General features: G+C 36.1%; 2 protein-coding genes across 6 annotated transcripts in view; one reads left to right on the forward strand and one right to left on the reverse strand.

Moving 5' to 3' along the window:
* Nucleotides 1–3,449, forward strand: part of LOC127638104 (alpha-aminoadipic semialdehyde synthase, mitochondrial-like) — a 40,331-nt gene extending 36,882 nt beyond the window's left edge. Inside the window, exon 24 of the mRNA XM_052119454.1 lies at nucleotides 670–3,449. Coding sequence (XP_051975414.1) covers nucleotides 670–788 — 119 coding nt within the window. The 3' untranslated portion in view covers nucleotides 789–3,449. The remainder of the gene's footprint in view (nucleotides 1–669) is intronic.
* Nucleotides 3,450–5,104: 1,655 nt separating this feature from the next.
* The window catches only part of LOC127638097 (receptor-type tyrosine-protein phosphatase zeta-like), a 78,225-nt gene continuing 56,815 nt past the window's right edge, over nucleotides 5,105–26,514 (reverse strand). The window contains exons 11-31 of one of the 5 annotated variants that reach the window (XM_052119445.1): nucleotides 26,230–26,267; nucleotides 25,468–26,107; nucleotides 23,950–25,131; nucleotides 21,849–21,993; nucleotides 19,865–19,950; nucleotides 18,489–18,574; nucleotides 16,741–16,761; nucleotides 16,458–16,554; nucleotides 16,227–16,312; nucleotides 15,148–15,282; nucleotides 14,656–14,790; nucleotides 14,338–14,501; nucleotides 14,087–14,222; nucleotides 13,200–13,346; nucleotides 13,015–13,108; nucleotides 12,853–12,926; nucleotides 12,631–12,759; nucleotides 11,956–12,108; nucleotides 10,488–10,630; nucleotides 8,213–8,348; nucleotides 5,105–7,160 (exon numbers count right to left, since the gene is read on the reverse strand). In XM_052119445.1, the coding sequence (XP_051975405.1) occupies nucleotides 7,017–7,160; nucleotides 8,213–8,348; nucleotides 10,488–10,630; nucleotides 11,956–12,108; nucleotides 12,631–12,759; nucleotides 12,853–12,926; nucleotides 13,015–13,108; nucleotides 13,200–13,346; nucleotides 14,087–14,222; nucleotides 14,338–14,501; nucleotides 14,656–14,790; nucleotides 15,148–15,282; nucleotides 16,227–16,312; nucleotides 16,458–16,554; nucleotides 16,741–16,761; nucleotides 18,489–18,574; nucleotides 19,865–19,950; nucleotides 21,849–21,993; nucleotides 23,950–25,131; nucleotides 25,468–26,107; nucleotides 26,230–26,267 (3,971 nt within the window). In that variant the 3' untranslated portion in view covers nucleotides 5,105–7,016. Of the gene's footprint in view, nucleotides 7,161–8,212; nucleotides 8,349–10,487; nucleotides 10,631–11,955; nucleotides 12,109–12,630; nucleotides 12,760–12,852; nucleotides 12,927–13,014; nucleotides 13,109–13,199; nucleotides 13,347–14,086; nucleotides 14,223–14,337; nucleotides 14,502–14,655; nucleotides 14,791–15,147; nucleotides 15,283–16,226; nucleotides 16,313–16,457; nucleotides 16,555–16,740; nucleotides 16,762–18,488; nucleotides 18,575–19,864; nucleotides 19,951–21,848; nucleotides 21,994–23,949; nucleotides 26,108–26,229; nucleotides 26,268–26,514 lie in introns of those variants that run through there. The other 4 variants (XM_052119444.1, XM_052119446.1, XM_052119443.1 and 1 more) reach the window with 4 other exon arrangements.

Raw genomic sequence — 26,514 nt, forward strand, 5'->3', positions numbered from 1 at the left:
GAACAAAGCATCTTGGGATGTTCCATGAATTATGAGTGCTTATTTAACAGGAAATGTTTTAAAAATTTGTTATTTTGTACCATTGTACATCAGTGTTCTGGTATAATTTTTTAATTAACTTGTTTTCAGGATTTAATTATGCTTATAAAAATGGAAGGCACCTTAATTTGAGTGAATATTGGATTTGTATTAATTCTGTTTATAGTGCCTTTATTACTATGTAATAAAGGCATTATCACTGTAATTACACATTATGTGTTTTACCATGAAATCATATTGAATTTTTGCAGGATTTAGTCTTTGCCTGTTAGTTTTGAGGCCATTTAGATGCTAGTGTACTCCTAAAAGTTGACAAAACATCATTTTGGAATATATACAGTACTTCTTTAAAATGTACAGCCTTTCTCTTCTGAAAAAATAGACCAAAATATTGATGACTCATCTTGCATTCACAGACATACATTTTTGTCCAGTAAAAATGCTCTCTAGAATGTGAATTTCCCTGTCCGTAATATAACCTGCCTCTGACAAGCAATCGCAAGTAGTTAATCATGGTTGACATTCAATGTGTCTTCCCCTAATGTTACAGTTTCAAAAGTAAATACAACAGAAATTAATTTCATGGGATCGTTAAGCCACTTTTATTTAATGTAATGTGTCCCACCACAGGTGAACTTACCACTAAAGGACTTGTGGTTCCAATGACGAAGAACATTTACAGTCCAGTACTGAAGAGACTGCAGGAAGAGGGTCTTCAGTACATCACCAAGAGCACTGTATCAGAATAACCCAGCATCTGGTTTCAAGCATGGATCACACAAAGATCTCAAAAAGCTGATACAAAGAAAACTTGCTAATATTTGTGCCACAGTATAACTATTATGTTCTCTGAATTTGTATTGAACAGTTTTGAACAATTCTTCTTTCTGGAGGCATGACAGTTAAGGATGGTGGAATTAAGTAATCTAATGGATAATGTTTTTTTTTTTTTTTCAAACTTGAAACTGAAAGTAGACTTGGATACACTGAGAAGATGGGAGATTTGTAGACAATTGTATTGAATGACAATGATCATTCATTTTATCAACGTCATCATAAGCGGGAGTTTTATACTCAGTTGCAGCAGTGTAAATACGTTCTACAAAGCAATTTGACAGGGTGGCTTTAGAGTTTTGAAAATCAAATTCAAGACTTTAAGACATTTTTCAAGACCAGAACAAATAAAATGAACCGTATTCCCAAAACAATCCCAAACAATCTCAAAATAAATAATCTACCACAGACTCTGACATAAACAGGCGGAGGCACACATTGAACATGGCCTTAAATTGACATACAATTCAAACAAAGTAGGCTATATGCAAGCTTGAAATACTCAACATGTTTCCACATATATATCACATTAAAATTCAAGGGATTTCCCGATATGCATTTTTTGAGAATGAATAAGAGAACGGATACTTAATTTTTGGTACTTGCCAATGCCGAGTCTGATACCTGTTTTTATTTATATATATATATTATACACATACAGAACCCACAGCACAATAAAACATTTATTTTTAAAATACAATTATGAAATAAAGTGCTGCATAACAGGGCATTACAGATGTTAGATATTGCTTAAGTATAATACATTTACTGCAGATTTATTAGTAGTATTACAGTGAATTCTACATACATTTACAGTAGTGATATTTTCTGTCATACTTTTTTCCTATGACAGAGCTTTGATTTTGAAGTGTTGCTTTGTTGTTTTGACCAAGGAGCACTGACGTGGTAGCTACACTCTGGAAAGCCGGTCGCTACGTGACTCAAAGTGATTATTATACCGCAAAAGGCTGCTATTGCATTAAATAAGAATGTACTTTGCATGTGCCTCAATGTGAATTCTCTACATCTGCTACAAACAGAGTGCACAATGCTCATGACAGTGTTTTCCCTGTATGAGCTGAGGAGCTTTAAAAAGGAATGAGCAGCCGGCGTGGACACAACACCGTCTCCACACATTCACAATTGCTCACATTAGAATTACATGCAAACTATATATTTATCTCATTAAATCACAGCTTTTGCGATTAATCTCACTAGGAAATAACTTGATTTTAATTTGTGGGCTGAATGTTTACGTTATGACATTTGTATGAGAGATGGTATCGGTTTATGGTATTTGAGCATTTTTATGAGTACCAGTACATGAGCACGTATCAGACCCCATATCCCTATAACATTGGTTTATTTACCATTATATAAATAAATACAAATTAGTTGTCGACCAATATTGAATTTTGCTGATAGGCAATTAATCTGCATATTGTTTATAAATTTGGTAGCCTATATGAAATGTTCTTAGTCTTTCCTTCCTGTGATGGGAAGGGCCAGACAGTGGCTACAAGAGTCCAGATTGAATTCGATTCCAGCTGCAGTTTATGGTGCAAGCAAAAAAAAGATTTGATTCATGACGCAGAACTTTCAACTTTAAAGGCTGAAAAACAATGGGGACTCTTATTTTGGAATGTATGTGCTTCACATTTCCCAGCTGCTCATTCAAAAAGAAAAGGGAAATAAAATGTGCTCTCCCACAATAATCTACAACATAATACAATATAAACAATTAAAAATAAACATTGTCGTATTTCATTAACACTACAGTATAACATCATCTTCAACAGTTGATCATTAGTGATCACTTGTCATAAATCCTAACAGCAGGAAACACTCACAAGCTCCTGCGTTTTGGAGAAAATACACAGTGCCACATTTTCACTTTGAAGGACGCAGGGCATGAATTTATTTAATTAAATTGTATTCTTTTGAAGTTTGATAATCACGTTAGGTCATATCACAATTCCTATCTTTCCACCCCCAAATTTAAGACCTCTAAATGATTATTAAGACTTTTGTTGTATCATTTAAGATATTTAACCATCCATTGTTGCTGCAATTTTATCGCCCTTATCATACTGAAGGGGTTCAAACCCCAGAATCCGTCTGAATTAGAGTTCTAAATAAGTAATAGTATTGTTAGATCAGTTGCATTTTAACAGTTTGTTTTTAAATGAGCTAAATATGTTGCTGAATATCACACTGATGTTCTAAAAGGGTGAAAGTATCTTGAAACGCTTGTGTTAAATACTACTGGTTAAAATCCTTTTTTTAGGTTGGAAGTTTATCATTAGGCACCATCTCTACTAATGAATATATTTTTCTTGTGAAACTTGCCATTGTACTGGATTCATTGTAAATCAGTTGTCTTGGTCTTTTCTCGTTTAGACACATACAAACCTCCACTGCGATGTGAGGCAAAGCTCCTTTTTTTGGACACCTTTCATCACATTTTTACAAAAAGTATATCCAGAGAGGATTATTTTTAAAAGTAATAGTTGTCCAAACATTTGCATTTTCTTGACGTTATGGTTTCATATGTCATGTTTTTCTTCAATAAAGATGTGTAGAATGTTGTTTGTTGTCTTGAATTGACAATGAAGATGCAAATTAGTGGAAATGAATTATCCCCCCAACCCACCCCTGTTCATCTGCCTTGTGTTGACTGCCCAGTGGAGGCCATAAAAGCAATCTGCATTGTCCCTGGTGTGGGCCAGTCAGACTGCTGGTCACTATAAAGTAGGCCACCAAGCGCAGGATAATTGGGCCTGTAATTAATAGAAGTCAAAAATGCAAATGAAGGTAACAACATACTTGCTGCTCAAGACGGTGTCTGGCCATTTGACCCATATTTTTCAGCAAATGAGTGTAACCTTTTGCTCTTAAGGCTGGATTAGAATTTGGGAATAATTACAAGACAACAATTCTTCAAAGGGATTATTCCATAACTGTGTAGCTGTCATCTTTGTCACCAAAACCTAAGCCATGGACTTAGTGTAATCAGCTCCTTGAAGATGCTTCCTCCAGCTTTTAAGTATGATCTGAGCAATGGCTTAGAACCTCATAAGAAGTGTCCTGATCATTACAAGAGACACCGTCTCACTGGGTTAAGTCAACAAATTTGAGAAGGGCAGTGGAGGAGTTAATTGAAAAACAGCCTTGTTTTCCAAATGTCTTTGTTCCCACTTACTGTCCTTCTGAGCCAGATGGAGAAGACTAAATAACTATTACTCATAAAGACCTGACCTCCTTGATAGGAATCGAGATACCGAGGTAACAAGTGAAGCATCTTCAGAATTAGCAGCCCACTCGAGCCATGCGGCTGCAGTCTGGAGACTGTAATCAAGATGAGTCTGTCTGGCAGATGAAAAATGAGAATATTAGAGAATAATGACTATCACCACGATAAATGAGGATTTAAATTATATGCATCTAGACTGGTACAAAAAAGGCTGAGGCTCAAGAGTAAAGGGCGGTAGATGCTATTTACACCTTATTGTTAATACTGATATACTAGAGGTGCATTTTGCCTATGTACTATATTATAAAATAGTTTATAATACATTATAAATATGGGTGGTTTTTTTTCAGGCAATTTAAAGTTACAGTGGATGATTTTTATTAAAACAAACAGATTGTAACTTCTTTCACATTAAAACTGACATTTTTACTTTTTACTAAGCCTTTATCATTTTATTCTTGGTATTTTTCAAATGCTGTTTATATAGAGATTTTATTGTTTTAGCCTTGTCCCAGTAACAATATAAATCTATGAAAATCCATTACAAAAATACAAATTATTACATGCTTACAACTATGATAATCTAAGCAAGGAGTGAAATCAACCAATCCAATATTTAGTGTGATAATGATTTTTATCAGTTGTTCAAAAGCTGCATTTTTTTGCCAAATTATGCAAAAAGTGTTCAAATATTATTTATCCAACTGAGACCTGAGCGTGACTGCTGTGTGTAATTTCCATTCCCTTTTTGATTTGTATCTAGTAGCCCTTAAGAAACATGTGAAAAAAAAGAGTATTTAGATCAAATAGTTTTACTAAGAATGTATGTCCACATTTGTGGACAGCAGGACTAAGTTTTTTTTAGACAATACCAAGCTATAGAAAATCAGATTATCTTTAATTAAATTGTTTATTATGTTTCCATTTTGGTTATTCATGTTTTTGAGATGTTACAGACAGTTTGAAATGCACCTTATTTTCATCATAACTCCGTAGACAGCCTCTGAAAGCAACATTTTCCAGCTTTTGGATGCATCCATTGCTACTGAATGTTATAATTCAGAGAATACAGGATATTTTAAGGAAAATGAGTCTATAGTCCAGGAACATGGTGTGCAGTTTCGCAATAAATCTAAGAAATTTTAAAAATGGCATATCAGATGAAACACGAGAGTCTACTCTTTTGACTCAAACAGGGTTTAATATAAAAACTTAATGAGGTTTCTTACCAGATGTAGTTTTGTTGCCGTTTCTCCCAAAGATAAACTTTGCTGTGATTGGTTGTTTTATTTGTCACATGAAAATTTAAACCTTTAATGACAGCCTAGAGTCTCAGGAATTTGTATTGTATGTATTTAGGATATACAAAATGCTAATTTTGAAATGAGTTTTAGCAAGACAAATGAGTATACACATTTAGACAGAAATACTGAAACCAGCCCATCTGGCACCAACAATCATGCATGCAGTTATCTAATCAGCCAATCGTGTGGCAGTGGTGCATAAAATCATGCAGATACGTGTCAGGAGCTTTAGTTAATGTTCACATCAACCATAAGAATGGGGAAAATATGTGATCTCAGTGATTTGGAGCATGGTTTGATTGTTGGTGTCAGACAGGCTGGTTTGAGTATTTCTGTAACTGCTGATCTCCTGGCCTTCTTGATGAGAGAGGTCAACAGAGAATGGTCAGACTGGTTCAAAAGTCTACAATAACTCAGATAAATGCTCTGTAAAATTGCGGTGAGAAGAATATCATCTAAGAATGCTATTCTGCAATGCAAGTTGCTGTTGTGGCAAAAATATTTTCCAAAAACAAGAGTTATGACAAAAAGCCTTGCTATGTTCATCTCTAAACACAAGAAGTACCCCAGCATAAATAGATCACTCTATTTGTGTGCTTTCATTTAATCCTATAAACAGACATAAACATCTTGTACAGCTAAACAGTGTCAGTATGTAATACATCTTATGTCAGTAACAATTCAAAACATAGGGACGTCAACAATATTAAACATTATTATAAATGTGTTGACTAAATTACTTCAGCCGTATTTTGAAAAGCACTATTGCCTCGATGGTAAAATATAAAATTCTAGACATAAATAGGAATTTGGTCCATCGACGAGGTTGCTATAATATTATTTACATTAGAATATTATTTCCTGCCCTTATTCATGACTGAAAAATTTTGCCACTTTCTTTGTATTTATATTTGTATAAAAAAAGGCGTGGCTAAAATTCTTGGCAACTACAAAAAATAGACTAATAAAAAACTGTCTTATTAAAAAACGGTCTTGTTTTCTCTTTAAACAAGCTTTTAAGCAAATAAATATAAGACTCTACAAGAAGACATTAGTAAGATGTTAGCACAAGGTCACAGTTTAAGAAAGACACAATTAGCTAAATGGATAGTTCACAGAAAAAATATATAATTCATAATTTACTCAAAAGCATGTTGTTTCAAACCCATATTACTTTCTTTCTCTTGTGTAACACAAAAGAGATCATGTTTGACAAAATATTCAGTCTCAGTCACCATTCACCTTCACTGTATGGAAAAAAATATGCAATAAAAGTAAATGGTGACTGAGGCAAACATTGTGCCAAACTTCTCCATTTGTGTTTCATGGAAGAAAGAAAGTCATGCATATTTAAAACAAGATGAGGGTGAGTAAATGGTGACGGAAATCTCATTTTTGGGTGAACTATCCCTTTAAGCTTAAAAATGTTTGGTGGTGTACAAATCCACACAAGTATATTAATGCACTGCATCCAGCAGTGTGCTATCAGTTCAAAGATGGAAAAAAAATTGGACTGGGGAAAAACAGAAGAGCATTCTTTGATAGAAAAAGTGTCTTTTTTTTCTTGTGCAGGCTCATCACTATGGTTACACCAAGGATTCTAGACTCTCGGCCACACTCGAGACGTCTCCTGGGGCCGTGCCGTTGTTGCCGGTGGACTGAAGCGCTCGCTCATCTTCTTGGGTGCCAACCAAACTCAGGATAGCTTTATAAAGGAACTGATACTGATCCTATCCAACAACAAAAAAACAAAAACATGCTTTTAGTTTGACTACAACACTTTAGAAATATTAAATTGTCCCTTGTGGTTTGTGAATTCCATCTCAGGGCAGGATTATTAATGACTGACTTTTTCTCATCAGCTCTTGCAGCCAACACCAGCTAGAACTACCTACAGTAAAAATAAACCTAAATAAATGTCCTTTAAAATGGCGCTACAGTGTCTGAAGGTCAGTAATGCGTATGCAAAACCTTAAGTCGGACTAAATGTAAATATGAGTTTGACTTGAATCCAATTTTGTCTATTGGGTGTCCCTGACACCAAGGTAAATGGTACTCCTGGTGTAAATTGTGTGGCACAAAGTGATTTTAGAATTTCTTCATTGGAATATCAAAGGGTAAACTTGTTCTCATCAATAACCTGACTGTGGCAAAATGGCATTACGTGGTTCCTTAAATGTATTTAAAGCCTTCAGTTCTGAGCCACGAAAAATTCATATAACAAAAACATAGGTACTGTACAGTAATGTGTTTCTATGAGAAAACCCAAAGTCCAAAACTTGCTATGTATTACAAGATATGGAGACCTTTTTTGATTATGTAGGTCCTTGAATTTTTTTCACATTGGTCTATAATTATGGTATAGTCTAATTCTGATAAAACCACCCCTAAACAACTAGTGAAAAAAATGAACTGTGGTTGGTTGATTTACATGTCGGTCAGACAGTCACTTCCTAAGTAGGCATTTTTTGTTACAGTGTGGTCTTATGACGTTAGTTAAAGGTCTGGATGTAAGACTCGGTTGTGATAAATACAGTAATAAAAGAAAAAACTAGGGCTGATAATGCTGATTTAGTTCGATTAATTATGAAAAATAGCACATATAAATGTATGCAATTAATCCTGCATCATTTAACATTCTGCCTTTCCCAGCAAATATTGATACAGTATATGCAATTAATTATGATTGAAGTAATTGATTCAATTATTTTTTTTATTGACAAACATCTTTAGAAACAATCATAAAGTTCTGTTGAATGAAAGCACCCAGATAAACACTCACAATATTAGTGAAGACACCAGGTCTCATGAGGTTGATCATCTTGGCCACCATATAGACATCTACCAAACTTTCATACTCAAGCTGCTGCACTAGTGAGGACAGTGCACAGAACGTTCCAGCAGTCACGCCACCATGTCTGCAGATTTACAGGGAAAAAACATCTGAAATCATAAGGAATCTGTGTGCAATCATCAAGGTGTAAAGACTAGGAACAAATAGTAAATATTGTGCTTTGAAATGACAAACCATGTCCACTCCTATATAGTTCTATAGACATTTGCTCTGCTCCAAACCCAAGTGAGATACCTACCTAGACAGCATTTATAGGCATCATAGGCACACTCCAGATGCAAAGTCTATTCCAAACAATAGGCTGCCTTCTAAGATCCCAAATTTTGACCAAATTCTAAGGCAGAATCACATGTCTCCTTTCCTGATAAGGCAGTCCCAGAATACTTGCAATGGCTTAATGAAATGTTGATTTAAAACAAAATTGTTTGTGTTTATTTGTGTAAACAAGGAACAGGCAGATCAATCACAAGTAAAGTATGGAGTGCCACTAGGCTCTGTATTAGGTCCTCTGTTATTCTCCTTGTATATGCTTCTTTGAACTTAGGAGACATTATCAGGAAACATGGAATTCTTTTTCACTGTTTTTTTCCAATGATGCTCAGCTTTATATTTCCTCCAGACTAGGCATGCACCGATCATGATTTTTCATGGCTGATTCCCAAAAGCGAATGGGCAGATTCCGATTCAAAATTGTTGTTTAAGCAACAGATAAGAAAGAATGAAAGATGTTTATTTGCTCTTTTACAGGCCAAAAAATATATCTGTAGCTATGTGAAACTAGAGGCAACAACTGCATATTAAGCACTAGTGGTGCACCGATCAGGAAATTTCCTGTGCCCTTTGCCACACTTTTGCAAGTTATATGCTGCAGTTATATGTTTATGCACCACACAGTAAAATTACGGTAACACTTTACAAAAAGGTTCAATTTGTTAATATTATTTAACAACATTACTGTAGTTAACGTTAACTATTTAACTTAATGTTAGTTACAAAATATACTAATACATTTTTTAAATTAAAAGTTGTATTAGTTAACATTAGTTAATGCACAATGAACTAACAATGAACAATTGTATTTTTATTAACTAACATTGATTAATAAAAGCTGTAAAAATATATTGTTCATTGTTTGTTCATGATACCGAATGCATTAACTAATGTTAAAGAAATGAAAACTTTTATTAAGGTTTAACAAAATTACATTAATTGTGGATTGCTAACATTTATTTGTATTGAAAACAGTTATGAATAGTTCTGTTGTCAATATCAAAAGGTCATTGTGACCAATAGATTATCTACACTTGGGTACCTGGGTGTTACGCTTAACAGCAATTTGTCATTTGAAAATAAAATTTTCTATGTTTCTAGAACAACATAATTCCACCTTAGAAATATTGCTAAGCTACGACACATGCTCTCTTATAAAAATTGACTTAAAGGAATATTTCGGGATCAATGTAAGTTAAGCTCAATTGACAGCATTTTTTGTGAAATTAATTTTTAATTTAATTTAACTCTTCCCTCATCTGGGTTACAGTGAGACACTTACATTGGAAGTAAAAGGAGTCAATCTGTAAACATTAAAACACTCACTGTTTCAAAAGAATAGCCACAAGATATAAACAATATGTGTGTTAACATGATTTCAGTTTGATAAAATTGCTTACTAAATTCTATAACTAAGTTATATCCAATTTCACCACTTCATTGCCATGATGACTTAATGCTATAAACCCTGTAAACCCCCCAAAACATTTCAAACAACTTTACAGCAGTTGAACACACTAGTTTTAACAGAAGAATTAATGTAAGTGCTTTTATAAAATTATAAGTCACAATTCTGCACACTTCCATTGCAAGCCTCACTCTAACCTTGAATTTTTCTTCTTTTCTTTAAATGGAGGGAAGAGTCGTGGTAGTCAACCTTATGCCACAAATGTTGCCAACTGAGCTTAACTTCTATTGAACCCAAAACATTCCTTTAAATTATACTAACTGGGCGAACAGACTTCTTTTAGTTTGCCATTTAGTTTGACGTTTTCGTTCTGCTAAAATGTTTGTTTGGTGATATTGCTCCTGTTCACGCACATACCTGAAATTCTTGATATAAGAGAACTCAGTTAGTCGAAGAGCGTTGATGATTGGATAAAATTAAACATTTATTTGTCTCCTCTCTGGCAAACATGTAAGGAGAACTCACACATCGTGCACGACCATGGGTCCGTCTTTAGAGCTGGACTCTTTTCGGATGATATTGATCAGCTCAAAGACATTACTGATAGGACTGTCTGGATTTGGCCAGCGTGGAGCCCGGTAATGCTTCACTTCTAGAACATAGTCATCCTGAAAACAGAGAATGGTGATTATTTGGATCTCTCTTTCTCTGTCTGTCTGTCTGTGTGTGTGTGTGTGTGTGCGTGACTGCGCTATGCTGGGTGATACATCTAAAAAGTATACACATATATATCAATATTTCAGCTTTATCCCTACATTTATGTATGTGCTCTGAGTGTTTTTTAATCAGAGAAACCATCATTTCAGCCAAAGTGGGTAATTATCTCAAAACCCAACAAATAATCTCCTTTTCTTATTTGACTCCAAAATAAAAAACAAATGAAATACAGTAAACATCATTGAAAACATCAGGAATAGTAAAAGAAAAACATTCGGACATGAAGAAGTGCAAACTACCATATATGAGGGGTGTGTAACATCAACGATGGTGCACCCTTGAACGTTTATTTGTCCGACCAGCCCCCTTGAGATTGATTCAGCATCTCCCTTTGTGTGGCACCCCTAAAAGTTTTTTTGTGCCTCTACAGACGTGTTACAGTAATGAGAATTTGTGGGGTAAATTTACATAAGTGTCCAGAAAATAATGTCACAATGCGAAAAACCTTAATAGTCCTACATGTAGGCCTTTCTTTTTGCTAAAAAAATTAATGATTTGGGGCTAAATATGACCAGGAAAGAGGTTTCATTAGACTCTCCCAAGTAGATTCAAGATTTGTAATGCAAAAATTTAAATACAGTAAAAATCGAATTGTTTAGATTGCTTCCACACCGTTTTTCACTAAATATAACAATGCATAATAATAAACAGGAATATTAATTACATACATTTTTATGAAAATGTCGTGAGACAAGTATGGGTTGTGAAATGACTCTAATCACACACTTGTCAGGAACTTTATGGTAAAATATTGAGAGTTATATTGTGAATAGATTGAGACTGTTCGATATATTGCCCAGCCCTAGTGTATGTGTGAGTTTATGAGCAGGAGTGTGTGGTAAAACCACAAGTGCTAAGTGTGTAAGATGCACCAGATGTGTTGTTAACGCCTGTTGTTTAACAGACTCCATTCACACTTTCGTCAGCAGCCATTTGCTTCTCCTAATAATTTCCACAATCGTGCAGTGCAAATAGATGACATGCACCAGCTGTGATGTTAAAAACAGATGCCCGCAGTCATGTGTTTTGGAGAAATGAAGCATTCTCTCATTTACATTTTCCCTGAATCAATTATTTCTGCATTAGTATGATAACTTCCACTGGGTGCGTTGTAGGTAAAATCAAATGACTTATTTCTTTGATCCTCTTTCTGTTGCTATTATTAGCTGTTAAATCCGATTGTTTGGTCAGCAGATATTAGTATGTTAGCTGTTACCTGTGTCGCCTCTAAGATGTAATCCTGCACTGTCAACATATCTTCATTGGACAGGCAAACATTGCCCTCCCCTCTTAACGATACTGAGAAGGTTTCATAGCTGATTGGTTGATCTCTCCCAGGCCAGAATGCGACTGACTCGCTATCTTCTATCTGAGAAAGGAGTAAAGAGAGATAGGGAGTGACAAAGAGAGATGAATGAGAAGAGTCTTTTTTATTCAGGACTGAAAGATTTAGATGTAACCCATTCATTGTCTACATGTATTGGTATCTGTTAACCATTGTTTTCTAACCTTTTTTGTCTTAGGTACCCCCTTAGGTAGTCCCATAATTTACCATTATGATAAAATGCTCATTACAATGATTTACTTTTAAACAAAAAAAAAATAGATAAAATCAAGTGTCATCCAAACAAATTGACAAATCTTGCACATATTATTTTTCTTTCTTTCTTTTTAAGAAACTGAATGTGTTAGGCCGTTAGTTAAAAGAAAATGTATTGTTTTTAATTATTTTAATCGGTTTATAAATATATTTAGAGAGCCCTAATACTTTTTAAGTCATAATTTCTGTTTAATAGTTTTAACAAAGATTAAAAAATAAATGTTTGTTTAAACAGATTAATATAAAAAGTATGAAGTAGAAAATGAATAAAAGACAAACAAGGCAACTGACCGTGCTACTCATCTCTGGTAATGAAACAATGACCTGCGCATTGTGATCCCACACCATCCTCCAGAAGTCCTTCACTGTCCTGAACAGAGGATTCTGGGTAATGATGAACTCTTTGCTCTGTCGGTAGCCCTGATACAAATTGAAGATCAAGCGTTAATGTTAGCGAAATAACATTTGAATAAACTGACTTTATGTTTAAAGTTGAATGTAAAGGTATTTCACCATGACATAGGAGGCGTTGATGTAATCTGACATCTCTTCCGTTGATGTGGACAGACACACTCTGGATTTCTCCACTGCAAAACAGACAGAAAAAAAAAAATCTTTCTTGTTCTGAACAAATGATAAAGGAAAATAATAAAAGCAGATTTTTTGTGAACTCACCAGGTATCAAGGAGCAGCTTCTGTTCTTTGTTCTGTTGCATTCTTTCAGAGCACTGCTAAAGTCATTCTGCCTGGTATTCATCTGGCACAGCAACTGCAATGTCAAGACATTTTCATATAGATGTTGTGTTGTACCACTCCAACTTAAAACTAAAAGTTTCACTGTCATGATTGACTTTTCTTACTTTGAACTGTTTTTCCAGGCGTGTCTTGCACGAGGCCCCTGGAGTCAGGAGGTCATTCACATATCTGTGAATATTTCTTGATGGCACCTCTGTCTCTTGACTCAAAATTGCCTGTACTAGAGCATCATGGGTAAAGATGTACTGCTCCTGTAAGGGTACCAGACCATAGCAAGAAAATAAGAGATGCTAAACTGATTTTGAAAAGGAAACTTGATCATCAACAAGGTTTAAGGTTATTCAAGAATAAGGAAGAAACCAAAGAAAATAAAAAATAAAAATAAAATAAAATAAAAAGCACAAAAACAAAAAATAGTTTCAAATACACTCAGTGAACATTTTATTAGGAACACCTGTACACCTACTTATTCAAACGATTATCAGCCAATTGCGTGGCAGCAGGGCAATGCATAAACTCATGCAGATACATGTCAGGAGCTTCAGTTAATGTTCACATCAACCAACAGAATGGGGAAAAAATGTATCTTAGTGATTTGGACCGTGGCATGATTGTTGGTGCCAGATGGGCTGGTTTGAGTATTTCTGTAACTGCTGATCTACTGGGATTTTCAAGCACAACAGTCTCTAGAATTTACTCAGAATGGTGCCAAAAACAAAAAACATCCAGTGAGCGGCAGTTCTGTGGAAAAACCTTGTTGATGAGAGAGAATGGCAAGACTGGTTCGAGCTGACAAAAGGCTACGGTAATTCAGATAACCTCTCTGTACAATACTAGTGAGCAGAATAGCATCTAAGAATGCACAATATGTCAAACCTTCAGGCTGATGGGTGACAACAGTAGAAGACCATGTCGGGCACTTTATTAGGACCATAGAGTTACTAATAAACTGCTCAGTGAGTGTAAATTAATAATAATTATGTTTACTCACCTCTGTTTGAACAAGATAGTTGCGTTGTGTACGTATGTGTTTGAGGTAGCCCATAATGTCAACGGTCCTCTGTTCTTTAATCTGTTTTAACATGCTGTCTAGCACTATGTAGGTCCCTGTTCTGCCCACACCAGCACTAAACATACACAAACACAAATCAGAAGAGTAAAATGTATAATACTACACTTGCTACAATTTGGTTAAGCCTCAAAAAGACAATAAGATAAAAAGCAGAATAAGTGTAAGACCACCTGCAGTGTACGATCATTGGACCCATGTCATCTGTACTGGCTCTTGAGGACTTGTAGACAAATGACAGTACAGGCAGGATGTACTCAGGAACGCCCATGTCTGGCCACTGTGTGTAGTGGTACTGTATTACTGTCCTCTCATTACTACGAGCTTTCTGGGAACCCTAAAATAGGGAAAAGTGAAGGTTCTTGTTGCATACACGGTAAGTATGCATGTGATCATTTAACAAGCAATAGGTAAAGCAAGATTCTTTTAACAAACCAAAGACCTATAAAACAGGTGAAAGGTTGGTGCCATGTGTCGCTATTATAGTATACCTTCTTTATGCTGGTGTTTCTTATGGTGAAGGTTCTCTGGGTGTGGTAAGCGAGGACTTTAGTGCTCTTTACAGTAACCAAAAAACTGCCATATTCTTCCGGATTCTCCAGGGGCCAGTACTGATCACACTTTCTCTGAGAGATGAACAGACAAATCAATCAATCAATCAATCAATAAGGAAAAGAACAAAAGAAGATATTTAGCAAAAAGTACAAGCTGCTGTTTTCCATACAATGAAAGTTAACAGGGACTGGGGCTATTAAGCTCCATAAAGGGTGTAAAAGTACCATAAAAGTAGTCCATATGACTTGTACACTATATTTTATATATATTTTGCTATATACAAGTGTTCTGAAGCCATAAGATAGATTTGTGTGAGAAGCAGGCTGAGCATGTAAGTCATTATTAATAAAAAATGAGGGTGAGCAGATGTTACACTGATCACATTAGCTATATATTGCTGTGTAATATGGCACAATATAATGGCTCACCCGTCCTTTCTCCACCAGGTTTGTGATCATGACGATCACTCCCACATTTTGCTCCCAGACCATCCTCCAGAAATCCACTGTGCTGGACTTCAAAGGCCCCTGTGCAGCGATGTAGGCTTGCTTTTTGTTAAAACCCTTGTGTGAAACAAAAAAGGGGCACATAAAGAGATAAAGAGTAAAGGTATTTAATTTAAACTTTGGAAGAACAAATATTTTGGGTGTTAGAGGATTGGAAAGTAACACTGCACCTGTTAGAAATAAATTAGGCGCTTACATTTTCACAACACACTCCATCCACTAGGGGGAGTACCTCTGTATTCTATTGCAATTACCTGTACCACAAGGGGAAGTGCCTATTTGAGATAGGACTCTGACCAGGTGGAGGCTGAGCCAGGTGACGCTAATCCGATGGAGACGCCAAATAGGTGGTGACGCTAAGAGATGCGGACGCCTCTGTGCCTTCAGAAAAGCCATTTGTTTTACTCTCTTCCCCCTTTTGTCAGTTTTATGGACGGATTGTTAAATGCATATTTTGGGACTTAATCTTCCTCTGGTTTATACTGAACCTGACAATTGGGCTCGTCCGGCAACAGATTCAATGCTTGGGCTCGACAAAGATGCTAAAGTATGAGGAACAACTTACTCATTTCACAAACATACACAACCACAAAAGCTTCATACATCTCACTTCCACATTGATTACTGGCAACACAGTCTTTTATGTTAGGATTCCCAGGTAGTCAGCCTTTCTATTTTACCTAGATAATGTGGCCATAGCATTTGTGTAGTGTTAGCTAGCGAGTTCGCAACAGCACAACAAACCTTTACAACAAGGCCCCAGTGGAAAGATCCTTACAATAAATGTACCACCATAGCTGGACCTTTCAAGGGTTAAATCAACAACAAATCAGCCATACTTTTTAAGCCTTTTAATTATTTCTCTTGCAAGCTAATTGGTTATGCTTCGAGGTAGTCATGCCTCATTGATTAGTTAAGACTAAAAGACCACAATTTGCCTGGCAACACTTCAGCGAGAACCCTGATCTAAAAAGACAAAAAATATTATTTAAGTGTCTTACATCCACGTAGTTGGCATTTATGTAGTCCCCTCCACTCTTTCCATCTTTGTCTGTCAGGGGTGCGAGTCGCACTCTACTGTGGTCATCTAGAAGATGTAACATATCAGTCAATAAATGTAGTTAAACCATTTTATATTCATAAATAATCTAACATTTATACATTATGAGACAAAGTGCTCAACATTTTTTTTGTATGAGCTTAATTAAAATATGATCTGAAGGGGGTCTCACAAGCTAAAATATTGATGTATCGGTTCTTATTCTTGTTGTCCTGATGACTGGAACTCTCCATTGTTGTTCCAATATCCACGGTGCAAGTCTGAACCTCCTACCAAAAAAAAAAACATTTGTTCATGCGTTGACATGAACATTCTGCCATAAAACAAAGTTCCACAAAACATTTAGTTTTCTGACAACACCAATGGCACAGACTATTCCAACAAGTGCAGACTAGTGAGCATCAAAAATACATGTGAAAGCTAACAAAAGCAAATAAATTGGAAATGTGGCTTACCTCAAAATATTCTTTCAATATCTAATGGGGGGATGAGAATGCAGAAAGCACAGCGATGAAATACCGTAACAAACGGTGCAACAGCAATGTGGAAAAATAACATACAGCACAAAGCAAAAGCACTGATGGCATGGGTTGGATTCTGTCATTTTAAATTATGTTAACCACATTGATGATTAAAGAAAAGCTAAATTGACAGCATTTGTGGCATAATGTTGATTACCACAAAATGTTATTATTATCCCTTGTTTATAAAAAAAAAAAGTGTTCACAATAAAGGCCAAAATATAATTCGGGTAACCATGTTGCAGTCATCAGCACAGCCACTGCCTAGACTTTCTTGACCAGCCGACACGGTCCTCGTCTGTGTGTGCCGTCTGCACATGCGCTGGCCATTGACTACTAATACAAGTGTCACAAAGAAAGCAGTTGTAGTGCCCAACATTCAAATAAAGGCTGTTACAAAACATTGTGTCTTAACTTGATAAACTCATGAAATGTTATCAAATCAGGGATTTACCAACGTTACAGCATTTACCAGATTACAATGTTTACACATGTTATGTTGTCGTGAAAACGAAGATGAAATATTGAATATTACTTTACACAGATATGATTAATAAAAATCAAATAGCAAATATTGTTAACATGTATAATGTTTATGTCTTGTGGCTATACTTTTGAAACAAGTGTGTTTCAATGTTGATGAATTGGCCCTATTCACTTCCATTGTAAGTGCCTCACTGTAACCTGAGATTCTAGCTTTTTGTTAAATAAAAGGGGGACGAGTCGAAATTATTTATGTGGTAATCAACATTATGCCACAAATGCTGTTAATTGAGCTTAACTTTTATTGAACCCAGGAAATGACTTTAAATAAAGTGAATCACAGATTTAAGGGGCTCAGATTAAAAGACATTAAACAGGGTCTAGAAACAACAATGTATAGTCTAATTTTTAAAGAATACCACTAGATTATCTAATATCATCTTTACCAGTGAATGGATGAACATATCCACAGATATCAATTATCTACAGACCAAATGGATAGCATCCAAGGCCATGCTGTCACAGATTAGAAATAACATGCATTCAAACTATAAAGTTAACGTCTGCGTGTGTTTACCATAACTAGCATGCCACATTCAAAACAAATTGGTTTGTGGAGAATACTCAAGAACTTTACATATATTAATAACACTCAACAAGAACAGCACACACGCACACATGCACACACACAATCGCACACACACGCACGCACACACACACACACTCACACATCATCATCATATATAAACAGAAACTTCCATTACTTTTTCATTCAGTTGATTGATCTTAAGGCAAGAACTCATAATTAAATTTTTCTGCCTCATTTGTGTCCGATTAATGCTTGCTTCATTAATTTTCAATTGTATAATCAAGCGTGAATAAATGAATGTTATGGTGAGAAGATTACGATTTAACATTGACTGATGTTAATTAAGCTGTAATTGGGTCTTTGTGTATCTTTTTGAGCACCTAACTGGAACATTGCCTCTGCATAGATTTGAGTACATGTTAGTGACCTAATTATTGCTGAAATATATTATAAACAACCTACGTTCATACAGGAACGCATATAGACTGAGTACACATGCCTGAATGAATCTCAGTTTTTATCAGATGTCTTAATGACTTGTTGATTTGCAACATCAAGTTGTATGAGCATTAAAGAGTGTCAAAAGAGAGGGGGATGATGGGATATATACCTCAAACTCTTGGGAAAACGAGTTGGTGGTGTGAAGCTCAGCCACATGTTTGACAAATTGTTTCACTGACTGGGGTTCATGAACACCTGGAAAGATTGAAGACAGTCACTGATTTATGACATACAACAGCAGTGACCACTTTCACAGGTTTATTATGAGTGTAGAGTGCTTCTAATAGAACTAATAAAAATGCTTTCAATTTGAAACCAAATGTTACATTATATATTATAAGCATTAGTATTTGAGTGAAAAGTTGTGTTGAAAAAGTATATGAATTTCAAATTTGGAACGTCCTTTGCTTTAATGACATGCATTTGAACTTAAATGAACTCCACGGGTTTGTGCAAAGCCTGATGATCATGTTATCCGAGCATGATTTAAGAATGTTTCAAAGAGCATCTTGTGTGCTTAAATGAGTGCAAGGAAATCTGACCTTTTGTACAAACTAGTTAACAACAATGTAACAAATGTGATAATTGTCCAGAGCTCTGTTGGTACATACAATGCAAGTGAATGATGACCAGACCTTTAAAGCTCAAGAAATCACACAAAGGCAGCATAAAAGACATTTATTAAACCACAGGAGTTGTGTGGATTACTTTTATGCTGCCTTTGTGTGATTTGTGGAGCTTGAAAGGTCTGGTCATCATTTACTTGCTCTGTATGGACCTACAGAGCTGAAATATTCTTCTAAAAATCTTTTTTTGTGTTCAGCAGAATAAAAACAATCATACACATCTTGGATGGCATGAGGGTGAGTAAATGATGAGATCATTTTCATTTCTGGGTGAACTAACCTTTTATAAATAGTGCTGAATATTAAATATTTCTTCTAAAACGTTTCTTCCTTCTGAAATTTTCAACTAAAACTTTTTTATTTCCAGGTCTAGATATTATTTAAACTAATTATATTAATGCTTATATTATAAAATAATAATATATATTGTATTATTCATATAATATAATACACTCATTTATTTTTATATATTTAGTAATAATTAATTTTAATTGTATTAACATTCTTATATTAATTCAGAGGTGCATATTACTTAATTATATTTATATGTATTATACACATTTGTAAAGATAGATTTTTCTTAATTTTTGTACATTTTGTAAAATGTTGTACATTGTATACTATTTCTTCAAACACACTTCTTGCCATAAAGTTGTATTGAAACATTCCTGAATTTTCAATGGGGTCTCAGACATTGGACTCCACTGTAGTTCTGAGGTACTAAAAATCTTATGTAAAACAACCTATTTATGACCATAAATTTGAAAATTCAAAAAATTCTTAATGTTTTATTTTAGGGTTAGAAAATAGTAATTATAAATAGCTGTTTATAAAAACAATAGAAATATATGGTATATACCTGCAGGGCTCAGCACTGGTGAGGATGAGATCACCCTGGGTGATGTACTGTCTTCTAGGTAGAAATGAGCAGTCTGGAAACATTTCCTGTAAAGGTATTAAAACACTTTTTCTACACCAGTATTTTATGTAACATAAGTACTGTTAACTGATTATCATGTAAGGATATATGTACTGCGCAAATCCTTCACACAACAAGTTAATAAAAATGCATGAAAAAATACACGATTCACCGTATATATCAGACAATATTTGTGCTTGTGTGTTATTTTTCCATCCACACATCTACCTGAGACTGAACCCCAAGCTTTAAAAATAGCACCAAAAACATATTCAATCTAATCCACAAACACATTTTTAACAGGATCCCCAGAATGGACTTCTTTAACCTGAAGCTGTTTTGTCTAAAATTGCAACTTCTTGGGTGGGATTAGTGGTGACAACAAACCACAACGATGTCCCCTACAGATTAAAGAAAAACGTTCCAAAACGTCCCATCAAGTGCGCATCTGTCTGCTCTCCAAATGAGCACCATGTAGCTACAGATGGGCAAGCGGTCGTATAAGTATGTGTTCTGCTGAGATTGAACCACCCACGGATACACTAACAAGACATGAACATGACTTGGTCGTGTTGAACATAATCATGCGGAGGTTCTTTCTGCAGCCTGACAGCGTACTCCCTGCAGCCTCACAAACAACAGATCAGCATATCGAAGATTTAATCACTCCAAGATTACTGATTTAATCTCAACGCAATCTTTGCAGTATAACAACAAAAAGTCAAACATGAGCAATATGTTGAAGGGCCAAGAGGCTTGTCGGAATAAGAAATGTAGAATGTTGTGCTGCTAAACTGTTTGCACATGTTCTTGATGGGTTGGCCAAAGTTGCTTATTTCACAGTTGTGAATATCTAAATGAAAACTTGACTGCACATATATATATATATATATATATATATATATATATATATATATATATATATATATATACAGTTAGGATAATGAGCTATATTACTTTTGATTACTGACCTGTATTACTATAAATAATAAATGTAACTATTTTTGAACATTGGTGTCTTTTATCAATAATAAAATGTATGTTAAAATCACTGTAATGCACAACCTCTAATGGCTAATTGCTTTATTCACTCTGGTGTGAATGCTGTTCAATTTCTCTCACCCACAGAACACCATATCTTGCTGTTTATCATGTTTCCCTTTGAGGTGGTCCCTCACCCGGTGGGTGTGAGATTGGGTCTGTGCCCAAGATTAGACCTCCATCACAGACAGACAACACGCTCCTCATGGTGCAAAAGCACTCCCCTCATTCTCCTTCTTACCAACGATTGTTATGATTATGGATTAGTAACAATATGATGGAAATCATGCGCAGCTGTCTCAGGGGAAATACATTTTTGTTTTCCATGTATCATGACTGAGTCAACTATGCATAAAAAAATGCCAACAATAGAGTTAAAATCTTGAAGTTAACTACTTGGACCCCTGAACTGTGAAGGATAATTTTACCATATAATTAATGGTAAAAATGTATATTATGTTTAACAAGAGAATACATGTCATTTTAAAAGTAAACTTTTGTTAAAATTACAGTGAAAAACAACAATCAGGCCTTTCAAGAAGTCTTATATTACATAATAAATTGTTTCTTTAGGAGCTATTATTACTTGACCCGATCCTTAAAATGACTTTTTATGTTGTATCTTAATTAATTTAGTTTGATTCTTTCATATTTCATATTTTTGTCATGAATGAAACCAGTTTATTGTTATATATTATAATATATTATATTATATTGTTCGTAATGCTTGTTATCTACAGTATGTACTTAATGTGTAATTATATCATTTGTGGAACCGGTTATAATGATTTGCTGTTATTTTTATCACTATATTAACTAATTTTAGCAAAAAGTAATTTGTGTATAATGGACAATTGTGTGAGGTGCTGCCATCAATACATACCTCCAGTAGATAAAAATGCCGATCAGAAAGACGAGTCCCAGGAAGGTGAGAGTGGAGACCACAGCCAGAGGAACAACAGCTTTCTTCTGCCGCTCAATGCTGCTTGCCAGGCCGACCCGCGACTCATGACTGCTGTTAATGGCATCTATGGGTTTAATGACGAACCTCTCAGATCACATCTACAGACATCAAAGTTCTTTCATGCAGTATAATATCAAAGTCCCAAAGTTAAATGCTTAATGAGCTAATTAAACAATTAAGTCTGACACACACTGCAATCAAACTTACCTTATAGAATACGCCGTTTTCACACCTCCGAAACACTCATGCAGAATTTGGATGTCTCATAACATTAATTCAGTTACACCAGCCAATCAAGCTGACATAACTCTAACACAAAGTACGGTCAAATAATTTTAAGATGCTATTGTATTCTTATGGTATGTATCTAAATATAGTAACATCATTTGCAAACCAGTAAGCCTAAGGACATGGAGAACTGATGAAAAACAAATTACTTGTATATATATACAAACTACCAATGTGGCCTTGTACTTAAATCTGCACAAATTATTAAACAATGAATGAATGTCTATGTAGACAAAATAAAGGAATTATCAATACATTGGAGAGATGTAAACTTCAAACCTTCTGTAAGTTATTTTTTCTTTGACATGAGATTGAGTTCAAGCTCATAAATATTACCACAGGATATTTACCTTGGAGTAAATGCCTAATGGTGCCAATAATCAGTTTGTCATCTATGATTATAGCATTGACATATAGCACTATTTAATCTATTCCATCAGAAATGTGTTTTGAGCTGGTTTGACACTAAGAGGCTAAAGAGTTCAAAGGTCACAATTCAATGCAGACAGACACATTTGAGAGATTAAAATCTGGCCTAGGACTGTCTGAGATAACCTCATCATGCCAGACAAAACACAATGCTGCTAATGCCAGCTGTCGGTTACTGGTGAGTAAATATAAGAGTTCTGCTGTCCTCTGCTGGACAAGCACTGACATGAGCTGGACTTGTGAATTATCCTGTGATTTTATTTTTAAATCCTGAAACTAAAATATTGATGAAACACAATCTGATAACACTGCACTACAGCTGGGTTCTTAAGGTTTGTTCTTTTGTCTGCAGAGACAAAAGCTAATGTGGCTAAATCTTAGCTCAAATGCTACACATCCATGAAGTTTCATTTGAGATTCTATTATTTAACTTTAATTAATATACAAATTAAGAATGTAAACAAACTCCACAGTAATGGTTAATGTGTATCAGTTATCTTGGATACAATATGAAATGAAGATCATGCTGCTGTTATGTTTCTGATGTGATGCGAGTATGCTAGTGGAGAGATATTTAAGCAACACATTACATGAACAACATGCAACACAACACAGAACACAGAAGACTAGGGATCACACACATATTATGATGATGGGATATTCTGGTTAAGATTATGGCTTATTTTATAACTTTACAGCAACAGTTAAAGGCATAGTTCACTAGAAGACAGTTTCAAAAATGAAAATGCTCTCATAATTTACTCACCCTCATATCGTTTCAAACCTGTATGACTATCTTTCTTACATGGAACACAAAAGAAGGTGGTAGGCAGTGTGTTAGTCTAAGTCACCATTCAGTTTCATTGCATACGTTTTCCAGATAATCAAAATGAATGGTAACTGTCCTTCTGCCTAACATCTCCTGTTTTTTTGCTCCACAGAAGAAAGAAAGTCCTTAATTTTTGGGTGAACTATTCCTTAAACTTGTCAGAAGCTTAAGCTTTTTATGCTTGTTAATGAAGAATGCTTAAGAAGGCTCTGCATATCTTACCTTCCCCATGATTCAATAACTTCTACAGAGCACTTTCTGGGTGAGATTTTAGATGATTAGTTGACGTTTATGGTGAGTTATGGCATTCAGAATTTAGCATGGATTCGTCATTCTTTTACAAACAGCTTTCAGACATTTCAAGAATCTTCACTGATGATAAACAAGTTGTTGAAATGGGCCACCAAGCTTCATGGAGCATAGCTAACTCAAGAACAACCTTCAGGTGTTGACGTCAGCAATCTAGAGCTTTACCTTCCACTGGTTCCTTCTCTGAATCCCTCTCATTGCACTCTGGGATACTGAAGTCTGAAGATGTCTCATTATCTGTGAGGCTTTCACCTGATCCGCTCTCATCTTCCCCACCTCCTTGCAGATTCCAGGACGGACTGGGGCGTATGGTAACCCTGGACTCAATAGCTTCACTTTTGGTACCATTTTCACCCTCAAAATAGAAGGAAGATGAATGTTCCTCACCCCCATCATCTGTCTCATCAGGCGGTACATCTGTAGGAGAGGCAGTAGGGATGTATGGGGTGGTACTCTCATCTCCTAATGTTGAGCTCTGAATCCAAACTAAATCCAGAGCCCATCCCGAGGCACTGCTCTCAAGCTGTCCATCAGCAGAGTGAGTAGGTATGGAGCTGGACTCCAGAGCAAAGGTTGGTGCAATGGATGGGGACTCAATGTGAGCAATCACGGAGCTGGATTCTAGATCCAAGGTTGGTGAAACCATTTGGGGCATTGTAGGAGTAAGCATAGAGCTTTTTTCCAGTGCAGAGGTCGGCGCAACCGTTGGAGGCACCATGAGATTTGCAGTGGTACTGGATTCTTGAGTAGATGTGGGTGCAATAATTGTGGACTCCACGGGAGTAGGTGCCCCTTGGGACTGTCCGACTACACTTCGCACAAAGCCGCTGACAGTTGCTGCAATAGAAATGCTGGTGTCACTAGAGTGCTTGGTGGAAATATGGAGAGAAGATAAAAGAGCCTCTGTGCGGAGGACCACGTCTGCATTGCTGCACAGAGGAGTACTGGTGCTGGAAGTTGAGGAAAAAGAATGGAGCTCTAACAGACTAGAAAGGTCCCCCGAGAGACCACCATAAGGAGGGAAAGGTCCCCAAGAAGTGGAGGGCAACAGGAAGAGAGAAGGGGCATGCAGAGAGATTTCACTAGACGAACCACCATCTTGGCTAAAAGTAGGAGCTGCCAGAGAGGAATCTACCCACTCAGCCAACAAGCTGGAGTCCCCAACACTACCTGAGAGAGAATTGGTTGAGTCAAGGGCCATCGTCCTCAGAGAGTAGTCACTAGAGACAGGAACTGAAGGCTGGAGATATGTAAGAATGTTCAGTGACAAGCCAGTACTGGTGGTCTCAGTGAAGTGTGGGTCATGTTCAGAGCTGGGATGCACCGAGAACACAGAACCAGTTGCTTCTGGTAAATTTTTAAGGGGAAAAGTACTTTTACTTTGAGGGTCAGACAAGATAGACCCAGACAAAACATCATCACCATCATCATCATTACAACCACCACTAGAGACAGGTTCCATGTCCAAACAGGACACAGAATTGGTGAGGAATAGGGTAGGGTAGGACAGGGAGGGGCTGACAGACTGTGCACCATCAGGCACCAGCACGGAAACAGTGTGCGGGATGTCCAGGTCAGAAAAGGGCTCAGACAACAGACTGCTGAAGGAATGGGGAGACACAGGACTTGCATGCACATAGGACACGGTGTCAGATACAGAGGGGATGTAGGGGGCACTCTCACCATTAAATACTGGCTGGGTGGTCTGCAACAGAACGGTGCTCAAAGCGGCAATGGTTGGAAAAAGCAAGCTAGGAGTTGTAGGCCGCAGAGGCACCTCCAAGGGAAAAGGAGTAGTTGATTTCAGTGGGGTTTCAGGTAGTGGGGATACAGTCACTGAGCTCTTCCCATACCTGTCTGAGTGGTTTGCAGGTCGGGACACTCCCTCAACCGCCAAAATATCTATTGATGCTGATGTTAATGTTATTTCAGGGGTGACACTTGTTGTTGGAGAACCTGCGCTTCTGCTTATATCATCAGACTCTGAGTATACACCTGATTCAACTCTGGGACTAGTATCTGGTCTATTGGTGTGTACATCTACAATAAAAGTGGTGGTTATGGGTGTGGGGGTGGTATGTTTCTCTGTGTATTTCACTGTAGGTTTATCTGTGTATGTCACCGGAGCATAATGATCTTGAGTCTTCTGGGAGTCATCTACTGGAAGTCTTCTTTCATGAGTCTTTGGTGTTTGAATACCAAAGAATCGATAGATTGGGCGCTCTGTTGTAGTAACTCTTGAGCGGGCTGTGGTGGTTCGGACAGGATATAGAGGCTGATTTGAGTCCGGTCTGACCAAAAATGGATTGAAGTGATAGTCTTCCTGAAGTATAAAAGAGGAAGAGTGAAAGCAAGGTGTTAAGAGTCAACTATTTCTATTGCAAAATGATTATAATACAAGTGAATTTACTACAGTACATACAAATGTAGGATAGACATTGTTACCTCATCATAGTCAAATGATACTCTCTCAGGGTCTGTTTCTGAAAATAAATCAAACATGAAAGAGTTAAATGACTATATATATATTCACATCTAAGTTGCAGATTTATGGCTTTACATTTTGTAAATGCATTGCTCTTTATAACAACAGTGTTGATCTCTTGAAATTTCATGTGAACCGATCCAGAGGTGACACAAAATTCTTTTCATAAATAAAATAATTACAATTTACAGCAGTTTATAAGACAATGTACACATTGTACACGCAAACACTCATTTTAGAGACAC

The sequence above is a fragment of the Xyrauchen texanus genome, chromosome 46, assembly GCF_025860055.1.
Source record: "Xyrauchen texanus isolate HMW12.3.18 chromosome 46, RBS_HiC_50CHRs, whole genome shotgun sequence".
Taxonomy (NCBI): domain Eukaryota; kingdom Metazoa; phylum Chordata; class Actinopteri; order Cypriniformes; family Catostomidae; genus Xyrauchen; species Xyrauchen texanus.